Source organism: Elephas maximus, chromosome 22 (assembly GCF_024166365.1).
Source record: "Elephas maximus indicus isolate mEleMax1 chromosome 22, mEleMax1 primary haplotype, whole genome shotgun sequence".
Classification (NCBI taxonomy): domain Eukaryota; kingdom Metazoa; phylum Chordata; class Mammalia; order Proboscidea; family Elephantidae; genus Elephas; species Elephas maximus.
The window spans coordinates 70,012,795-70,023,402 of record NC_064840.1 but is presented as its reverse complement, the minus strand read 5'-3'; the positions used below and the strand labels follow the sequence as shown (position 1 = coordinate 70,023,402).

General features: G+C 44.2%; 1 protein-coding gene across 1 annotated transcript; it reads right to left on the bottom strand.

The window, feature by feature from the left end:
* Positions 1-214: 214 nt before the first annotated feature.
* MBOAT4 (membrane bound O-acyltransferase domain containing 4) lies at positions 215-8,909 on the bottom strand. The gene is made up of 3 exons (XM_049866734.1): positions 8,299-8,909; positions 5,611-5,835; positions 215-3,180 (listed from the first exon to the last, which is right to left on the bottom strand). Exons 1-3 carry the CDS (start codon positions 8,406-8,408, stop codon positions 2,217-2,219), a joined length of 1,299 nt encoding a protein of 432 aa, XP_049722691.1. The 5' UTR covers positions 8,409-8,909; the 3' UTR covers positions 215-2,216.
* Between the last annotated feature and the right edge of the window lie 1,699 nt (positions 8,910-10,608).

The following is a 10,608-nucleotide window of genomic DNA, read 5'->3' as shown; positions in this document are numbered from 1 at the left end:
TTTAGATGTCCCCTGAAACCATGGTCCCCAGACCCCTGCCCCCACTACGCTGGCCTTCGAAGCATTGTTTATTCAGGAAACTTCTTTGCTTTTGGTTTAGTCCAATTGTGCTGACCTCCCCTGTATTGTGTGCTGTCTTTCCCTTCACCTAAAATAGTTCTTATCTACTATCTAATTAGTGAATACCCCTCTCCCAACCTCCCTCCCTCCCCTCTCTCATAACCACAAAAGAATGTTTTCTTCTCAGTTTAAACTATTTCTTAAGTTCTTATAATCGTGGTCTTACACAATATTTGTCCTTTTGCAACTGACTAATTTCACTCAGCATAATGCCTTCCAGGTTCCTCCGTGTTATGAAATGTTTCACAGATTCCTCACTGTTCTTTATCAATGTGTAGTATTCCATTGTGTGAATATACCATAATTTATTTATCCATTCATCCGTTGATGGACACCTTGGTTGCTTCTATCTTTTTGCTATTGTAAACAGTGCTGCAATAAATATGGGTGTGCATATATCTGTTTGTGTAAAGGCTCTTATTTCTCTAGAATATATTCCAAGGAGTGGGATTGCTGGGTTGTACGGTAGTTCTATTCCATAGAGTTTTTGAGGCTGTAACCTTTCAGAAGCAGAACGCCAGAACTGCCTCCTTTTGGCTAGTATTCGAGGGCTTAACCATTTGCGCCACCCAGGGATCCCAGATTAAACTTTAAAAGACTTTATTAACCAAGCTCTTTTTATAATTTAACATTTTCTCCTAAGAATTGCCCTAGTCATTAGAAGTACTCACTTAAAAATTACTGAAATACTTTCACAAAAAATAAAATGAAATTAAACATATGTAGAGCTGGAAAAATTTTCACAAACTGAACACACCCATGTAGCCAGCTCCCCAGAAGCACCCCCTTAAAAGGCACTTGTTTTAACACCTCTGTAATAGTCGATCATAATTTGCTCAACGACGCTAATGTGGAACATTGCTTTCTATTATTACCTCTATTGCTTTTCATTTTCCCCCAGTTTATAGCACCCTCCTCGTCCACACTTGCCTCTGCGGGGTAGATTCTCAGGACAGTCATCTCGGTGGCATGTTTGCAATGGGTTAACACCGCCATCTCATGCTCTTTCCCTGTTGATGGCCCCCAGCCCTGGGAAACCCCAACCATCTACTCTGTCTCCTCTGAGCCATTGAGTACAAACAGAAAAAGTACAGAACATGAAGATTAAGGGCACCACAATTAAGACCTCAGCTGCTAACCAAAAGGTCAGCAGTTCAAATCCACCAGCCACTCCTTGGAAACCCTATGGGGTAGTTCTACTCTGTCCCATAGGGTTGCTATGAGTCTGAATCAACTAGACAGCAACGGCTTTGGTTTTTTTTGGATGCTCACTAAGAACTCTCTGAGTGGTGCAAACAGTTCATGCTATTCGAAAGGTTTATGATTCAAGTTCACCCAGAAGCACCTCAGAAGAAAGGCCTGCAGATCTAGTTCCAAAAGACCAGCTGCTGAAAACCCTACGGAGCCCAGTTCCACTCTGACACACACAGGGTCGCCAGGAGTCAAAACGGACCTGACGGCAACTGGTTCTGTGCTCCCCGAGGCCCTTGCTGCTTGTTGTGCTGAGCTGTGTGCTAACACGGCGTTTATGCCTTACTTTCCTACAGCTGCCATCACAAAATACCACAAATAGGTGCCTTAAAACAGCAGAAATTTATTCTCACAGTTCTGGAGGCCAGAAGTGGGAATTCAGGGTGTCAGCAGGGCAATGCTCTCCAAAGGCTCCGAAAGAGTGCCTCCGTGGTCTCTGTTCTGGCAGCCCCAGGCATTCCTGTGGCAGCTTAACTCCAGCCTCTATCTCCCTCATCCCATGGGGTTTGTCCCTGTGTGTTTCTCAGTGTGTGTGTCTCTTCTTTTTATAAGGACACCACATATTGGATTAGGGGCAACCCTACGCCACTGTGACCTCATCATATCAACTTACTATACCTGCAATGACCCTGTTTCCAAATTCACAGGATCCGGTGGTTAGGACTTCAACATATATTTGGGGGGATCAACTCAACCCATAATATTCCGTAACAACATTCGACACTTAAAAAAAAACAAAAAACGTTCTATTATGGAAAGTTCAAAGATACACGTCATCAATGCATCATTTGACACTTTCTAAGCTCTGCTTCATGGATGTAGAAGGTGAACGTCAGGGAAAGATGTCAGTTACATTTGTGCTTTCTCCTTGCTAGGAGAAAAAGCAAAACAAGGTACACCACAGGAAATACACTATTCGAAGAATTACACAGCAACCAGAGAAAGGACGGGCTCCGAAACTCCACAGCCAGCATGATATAGGCAATGATGAGCTGGGTGTGGGCCCAGGTGACAGTTCTATAGAGCAGCCTCACAGGCCAGGATCTGATAAACATATTGGCAAAGGTGTGAATCAGGTAGTCAGCTTCCACCATCATTGCCCAGCAGAAGAAACCAAACACTTGTCCTGGGTGGAGGCCATGCCACCAGGCCGAGAAGGCAAATGTTTGCAACAGTGGCCAGGCCCTGCTGCGCTGGAATATCACGCGCCTGAGCCAGCGAGCTGTGCTTTGGTTCCACTTTCTCGTGAACAGGGATATCCTGTGGGTTGTCTCCAGGGTCCAAATGTCTGTGTCAGGGACGTAGGCTTCCTCACCAAGGCCCCGACCAAACTCAGACCCAAAGCCAGCTGCATGCAGAAGGGAGTCATCCAGCACCCAGTGAGAGTAGTAGGTGAGTTTGAAGAGGCTGGCTGTGGACCACATGACATAGATGCACTCAAGTTGCTGGCAGTCCCTCAGCCCTGCTCCGGCACTGACCACCTGCCTCAGGGCTGCTTTCAGGTACTCTAGTCCCAGAATCTGCACACCTCTCCAGCTCAGAGCCCGGAAAGAGTGCCTGGGACCCAAAGAGCTGGATCCTTCAACACGAGCCTGAAATCTTTTGAAGGAACACAGAGGGCCTCCCAGGAGGCCAGGGAAAAAGAGCAAGTAGCTGAAATAGGGCAGTGCCTCACGCAGATGCTCAGACAAAGAGCTCCTCATCCTGATGCCTCTGGATGCTGCCTCCACTTTCCCTTCACCAATGTCCAGAGAGAGGGACGTGACCCTCTGGGTCAAGAGCATGAGGGAAGAAAGAGTGATGCAGTACCTGAAAGAGATTTTTTTTTTAATGTAAAAACACTACATATTTACTCTATCCCTCCCATTCTAGGCCCTCACACATGACCCCCCAACCAAGGATGGCTCTAAACAGCCAGGTTCCATGTGACGGCCTGCAGTGCTTCACAAAGACTCCGGGATCAATTCAGAACCACGGGCTACTCCTGGCATGATCAAAAGGTAAATGGGCAAATCCATCATTGCAAATATAAGAATGACAAGGAATACTGGAGGGAAATTTGAGTATTTCTAAAACAAACAAACCTGTTGCCATCAAGTTGATTCCAACTCATAGCGACCCTATAGGACAGAGCAGAACTGCCCCATAGAGTTTCCAAAGAGCAGCTGGTGGATTTGAACTGCCAACCTTTTGGTTAGCAGCCGTGGCACTTAACCACTACGCCACCAGGGTTTCCATACTATTTCTAAGAATAGCTTTAAAAAGATTAGGCTCGGGCACTGGGAAATAGCCTGGGAGAAACTGGCCATAAAAGAAGCAAAAACATACTAGTGGAGACAGTGCAGAAAGTTGAAGATTTTTAAATATAAACCAAGCCCGGACTGTAAGATTCTCCACGATTTGGGATTTTTCTAGGGAATGGTGAGTCAAGCTTGAGGCTCAGGGATGTGCACTGGGTCATTAGGAATTTGATGTGTGTTCTTAACCAGTCACCTGAGTTACTGCATTACTGCTTCACCATCACAGAGCAGAAAAGATCCTGCCGCCAAGACTGCTGAGAACAATTAATGAAAATGTCTGTGACACACGCTGCCATAGGTATGGTGTCCCTTAGAGAGAAATCAGCACTCTTTCCCAACCAGTGCTGTTTCTGGGTGTCTAAGGGTTTAAGGATGACTGATCCCCTCACTTGACTTATCCTAATAAAGAACAACACACACACGCCAGTTGTCTTTGAGTCGATTCCGACTCATGGTGACCTCATGAGTGTCAGAGTAGAACTGTGCTCTGTAGGATTTTCAATGGCTAATTTTTCAGAAGTAGATTGCCAGGACTTTCTTCCAAGGTGCCTGTGGACTTGAACCACCAACCTTTCAGTTAACAGCTGAGCGTGTTAACTGCTTGTACCACCCAGGGACTCAAAAAAAAAAAAAAACTGAAAGCAACCAAAAACCAAAACCCAACGCCATCGAGTCAATTCTGACTCATAGTGACCCTATGGGACAGAGTAGAACTGCCCCCATACAGTTTCCAAGGAGTGTGTGGTGGATTCGAACTGTCAACCTTTTGGTTAGCAGCTATAGCTCTTAACCACTACGCCACCAGGATCTCCTCTGGAGGTAAAGCAGTCTCCAAATACCACCCCATCCTGCTCACTCTCCCGCCCAGTTAAGCTCTGGCTCAGCCGTCCTCCCATTCCAGGTCCTGTCCAACTTGCTCATCCAGCCCTTATCAGGTCAATGCTTCCTACTAAAATCCTGATTTACCACACCCCAGTCAGTACTTCCCACTCTCTACCCACTTGCCATCTTGCCTTTTCTTCAAAGAAACAAGCCCTGAAGCCTTCAGTGAGAATAGTCATAATAAAGAAAAGGATTCTGGGTGTGGTAGGGAGGACAAAGTAAGTGAACCAATGGCAGGGTAGAATCAGAGAGGTGACCCACTGAGATAAGTTATGGCCTCCATCCTCTTGCATGACCATGGACTCATGCCAGTGGTGACAAGCAGAGGGAGCCAGGAACAGCTGACCTGAAGATTGCAGATGTGTGTGCTTCCCCCTAAGACTGATGACCTGACTGATTGATGAAAACACCTCTCCAGACTGTAATTAGCTCCTGATTTTTTTCCCCAAGTTTGGGCAACTACCCTTCTCTCTGGGGCGATGGGATCACCTGAGTCTGGATGAAAGGAAAACCCTTGTAAAAGTAGCTGCCTTGTAGCAGCTGCATGGGAAGGCAGTGAAGGTAGACAGTAGGTTTCCATCATCCCTGTCCTGCTAGTCAGTGAGGCTGCTGACTGTGTGTCTAAGCCACCCACACTGAGGCCAGCGAACTGCACTTAAGTCACATCCAGGCAGGCCTTGTCTGTGGGTTCTGGGGCTCCTGATTCACCTGCCTCCTCTCCCCAGTGTCCTCAGGCACAGTGCTCATCACGGCTAAGTGCCAGTGTGTTACCCCTAGGCAGCACGTGGTAGCTAATAGTCATGTAACTACACGTACAATCGTTACACCCAATGTAACAATCTTGCAAGATAGGTATTGTTATCCCCATTTTTTTTCCAGAAAAAGAAATTGAGGCTGACAGAGGTTAAACGACTTGCTCAAGCTCACGCAGTTCAAATGTGGAAGAATGAGGCTTCAAACTCAACGTCCAGGCTTTCTCCACTACCACATGGGGCAGGCAAACCCTGGGTAGGCTCAGTACAGCCTGTTGCACTACCAAATGAACAGAATTCTTTACCTCATGGAAGGAGGCTCTTGAAGATAATATTCCGTGTAGTGCAGACCCAGGTGACACAGGGTCTGCCAGGTCATCTGAAAGAAGAAAGTGCACCTGTGGACTTCCTGTGGCCTGAGGGAGTGGATCAGAATCACAGTGCAGAAGGCAGGGATGAAGACAAGCACAGCATAGGAACCCAGGGCAGCCAAGGCCAGGAGGTGCCCTCCAGCCAAGAGAAAGACATACCTGAAAGAAAAGGAAAACCTGGTGTTATGGAGTGAATTGTGTCCCCCAGAAAGAGGACTAAGGTGCACCTGACCCAAGCAATGGTATTTTCAATCACCTGAGATGCATGCGAAAGTTGGACAATGAATAAGGAAGACTGAAGAAGAACTGATGCCTTTGAATTATGGTGTTGGTGAAGAATGCTGAATATACCATAGACTGCCAGAAGAAAAAACGAATCTGTCTTGGAAGAAGACAGAATGGATATCATAGCACCACAGCACAGTGCCAGGTTGGGAGAACTGCTTTCTTTCCTGGGGGAGACTAGTAAGACTGTCTGTGTGAGGAGCTCTATTAGAGAAAGGTCCTGGGCCATTTGGAGCCTACACCCCAGGTTAACTCCTCCAACTCCCCACCCAAACTCCCAGTTCCAATTAACACTGTGTTCAAGCCTTGACTTCCCTACTATGGGAAAATTAGGGGAACACATATTCCTTCCATAGCAGAAGTGGACGCCTGAAGCAACCTTCCCAGCCAAAGGCAGTTGTCCTCAGGGGATTTATAAACATTAAAATGCCTAAAAATGTACAAGATAGGATATGTGATTACTGAGTGCTTATTTTATTCTGGGCATTTTGCTACTCCCTTTACAAGGGATACAAAACCAAACCCGTTACGTCAATTCCGACTTGTAGCGACCCTATAGGACAGAGTAGAACCGCCCTACAGAGTTTCCAAGGAGCGGCTGGTGGATTCGAACTGCCGACTTTTTGGTAGCAGCCAAGCTCTTAATCCCTGGGCCACCAGGGTTCCTTACAAGGAATATCTTTATTTAATCCTTAAAATAACCCCATGAAACAGGCATTATTATCTCCATTTTACAGATGAGGAAAGAGCACCTCAGAGAGTTCATTTACAGTCCCCAAACCACACAAGGTCACTTGGTAAGAACTGTGGAGCCAGGACTCACCAGGCTGACTCCAAAACCAGTAGTCTTAACCGTACATTAACTCCACGGGGGTATTGTTTTGTGATTTATTGTTTTGTGATTCTTTTCTCACAGGAAACTTCTTTACAACTACCACCTCCTATCCCCGTAAATGAAAGTAAGGGCTGTCAACCAGGGACGAACATGTGATAACATACCACAGTCCAATCAAACTCAGCAATCCTAACCGATGGTTAGGTATAGCTAGATCTTATTTAAGAAATCCCAATATATAAAAATCCTAATTTATGAACTATTAGGAGATGGTTCTTTGGCAATGGATTCTTCACCCCTCCAGGCCAGAGCTCAGTAGCTCTACGAAAAGATATTTCACAGAAGAATTTTTTTTAAATAGGGCGTTTTTAATATATTGAACTTATTTAACATAAAAAAATTATTACAATGGAATATTACTCAGCCATAAAGAGACAGGAAGTCCTGCTGCATGCTGCAACATGGATGAACCTTCAAATATCATGCTGAGTGAAAGAAATCAGACATAGAAGGACAAATACTGCATAATCTCACTTACGTGAAATAAGCATATATGGGGAAACTAAAGCTTATTTAGTAGCCACCAGGGATCAGAGGAGGGGGAAAGGGGAAGCTTTTGCTTGGGAGGACTGGGGGATTGAGTTTATGTTAATGATGGCGGAATGGTTTGGAAAAGGGCAGTGAGAATGGTCGTACAACTTGAGGAATGTAATTGGTGTCACTGAGTTGTACATGTAGAAATTGTTGGGATGGCATGTTTTGATATGTATATTTTCACCATAATAAAAAAAAATTACAATCAATTCATCAGATCTCTGGTGACAATTTTTGAATCCCAAACTAAGATATATTTCAGCTAAAAAGATTTATTTCATTTCTCTGAGAAGTGGTTCAAAGGCATTTTAGAAATCACACTTAGTTATAAAAAAAAAAAAAAACCCACTGCCATTGAGTCGATTGCGAGTCACAGTCACCCCATAGGACAGAGGAGAACTGCCTCATAAGGTTTCCAAGGAGCAGCTGGTGGATTTGAACAGCTGACCTTTTGGTTAGCAGCCACAGCTCTTAACCACTGTGCCACCCAGACTCTATTTAGTTATATATTTGGTAAAATTTAATTTTATTGAAAATGATAAATTATACAAAATTAAGACTGCTCCAGAACACCTGGGACACACGGTTGGCACAGATGTATCCATTTGAGGAATCCTGCACCACCTCAACCTCCATCTCTCCCCACAGCTTATTGTCATCCTTTACCCATTTAATGCGAACCTATTAACTTTTGACTGTGAGTCAGTACAGACATGATGTCAATTCCCCATTCAGTTTTACTACATTATGCATATTCATTTAAGCAATCATTAATCAGTGGCAATGACGCTAAGTTAGAAACAAGAAGTGTAATAAATATTTAATCTTCATATCTGCAGTCTAATCCATGCTTTTTGCCCAACGATAGTATTCACAAACATAAGAGCAAAATTAGCCATCAAGCCTACCTGGATTGAGTGGAAAATGAATCCATGGTGCAGAGATAATTAAACAGAAGTGCAAAAGGGAAAGCAGCCCCTTGATAAAGTGACAGAGGATGGAGCTGAAGCCAATCCATTATGAACTGGGACAAAAGACACTGTCCTTTCCAGGGCCCTTAGCTGGCTGCCTTCCTGCAAGAGAAATCTCAACCAGGCTCTCTTTGATCTTTTTATATGATTCAGGGAGGCCAGGGTGAGCGAAGGGCAAACAAAGCACTAGTGATAAGCCCTATGAAAGCTAGCTTTCTGATAAAGGGAACTACTGTATAGAAACCAAAATGCGGTTGGGTGTTACATTACTCAATAACAGCATGTACTAAAACACTGCTTTCAGAAGCTGTGGTTTTTCTCAGTTTACATTCCACATTGTTTGCCTTTCCGGTCATAAGGCTGTATATTTTCTTCACTAAGCTAGTGAAAAATCTCATTTTCCTGTTGTGGACTGACGACTTGGTAGACTGGGGAATGGGAACAAGAAGGTGGGCGTGAGAAAGGGCGATGGGTTCTCAGAGCAGAAAAACAAGATTCTACCCCCCAACCATCACTGTCCTCCTTACACCACCTTTGTTTTTTTTATGGTGCCAACCACCATCCCTTACATGTCTCAGTTACTTTATTTTCCATCTCCCTAATGCAATGTGAGCTCTGCAAGCGAGGGACTTTATTGCTATAACCCCAGCACACAGAACAGTGTGGGGGTACCAGCTATGGACTCAGTAAATATTTGTTAAAGGAAAGAATGTTCTGAGGAAGCAAAAGGGAAGCTTTTCCTCTGCAATGTGGGCAAGAAATGTGAAGAGACTGCCTAGAGGCAAGACAAGATCAACAGGCTATCTCATGGCTAGCAGATGGCCATCTACTAAGCCCAAGACATTATAGGGCTGTCCCCGATCAGCTGTTTTTCATCTCTAAAGGCACAGGCAAAAGCAAGCAGCCTTAAAAAAGGATGGGAGAATATAGCCTGACTGAGAGCATCATAAGAGCAAGGACCATATTATAGTCAAAGAAAGCACCACACACAGAAAACCGAGAGCCTCTATTGACTGAGGAGCTTTCAGCAAGTCACTTTACCTCTCCAAGGCTGAGCGCCTTCATCTTAAAATTGTTGTTATTGTCAGGTGCAGTCGAGTCAGTTCCGACTCATAGTGACTCGATGTATAACAGAGGGGAACACTGCCGGTCCTGCACCATCCTCACAGTCATTTTTATGCTTGAGCCCATCGTTGTAGCCACTGTGTCAGTCCATCTCGCTGAGGGTCTTCCTCTTTTTTGCTGACCCTCTATTTTAACCAAGCATGATGTCTTTCTTCAGGGACTGGTCCCTCCTGATAACATGTCCAAAATACATAATACAAAGTCTCGCCATCCTTGCTTCTAAGAAACATTCTGGTTGTACTTCTTCCAAGGCAGTTTTGTTCGTTCTTCTGGCAGTCCATGGTATATTCAGTATTCTTCGCCAACACCATAATTTAAAGGCATCAATTCTTCGGTCTTCCTTATTCAGATTAAAATTAGACATACCTAATTCCTGCCTCAACAAAATTGTTAGGAAGATTAGATAAAGCACGTAAAGGTATTCGGTATGAAGCTGGTTGGCTGAATGCAGTTGAAGGTAAACAACTGAATAATTAAAATTATGTGAGGGGAGGGAAGAGCTCAGTTTCTAGGGTGGGAGTCTGAGGTAATGGTGAGCCAACTAGCAGAGACAGAGATGGTGGAAAGTCTGTTGAGTCTGGAGGACAGATGAGTTTGAGATGAAAACTGCATGCCTGCACCATTAATGAAATACAGCACTTCCATTGTGAAACGATTTGGAGAAATCTGTAATGACATGTAAATATTCACACAATATTCTTTAAACTGAAAGAAGTAGGTTATAAAATAGTATGTACAATGCAATTCCACATTTACTGAAGTGTGTATATGTATGCAAATATATATGCAGACAGAAAAGACCGAAATGCACCAGAATATTAATAATGGTTATGTCTGGGAAAAAAAAATTATGAGCAGTATTGGGCTACCATTTTGACAGACCCTGTGATAAATGCTAGGAATATAAGGATGAAAATAAGACATAGTCCCATCCCTCAAGAAGCTCTCAATCTACTTCAGAGACAGAAATGTAAACAACTCTTTTTATTAAAGAATTATAGGTGTAGCATGTCCCAAACATGTGGGCTTCCAGTCTACCCAGATGCACCTCAGAAAAAGGGCCTTTGCCATCTACTTCTGAAAAATCAGCCACTGAAAACCTTAGGGAACAAAGCTCTACTC

Excerpts from the sequence above, each read along its gene's own strand:
- MBOAT4 (XM_049866734.1), bottom strand. The coding sequence starts at position 8,408 with ATGGATTGGCTTCAGCTCCATCCTCTGTCACTTTATCAAGGGGCTGCT. Across the intron at positions 5,836-8,298 it reads TCATTTTCCACTCAATCCAG|GTATGTCTTTCTCTTGGCTG; the intron begins GTAGGCTTGATG and ends CTTTTCTTTCAG. Across the intron at positions 3,181-5,610 it reads CAAGAGCCTCCTTCCATGAG|GTACTGCATCACTCTTTCTT; the intron begins GTAAAGAATTCT and ends AATCTCTTTCAG.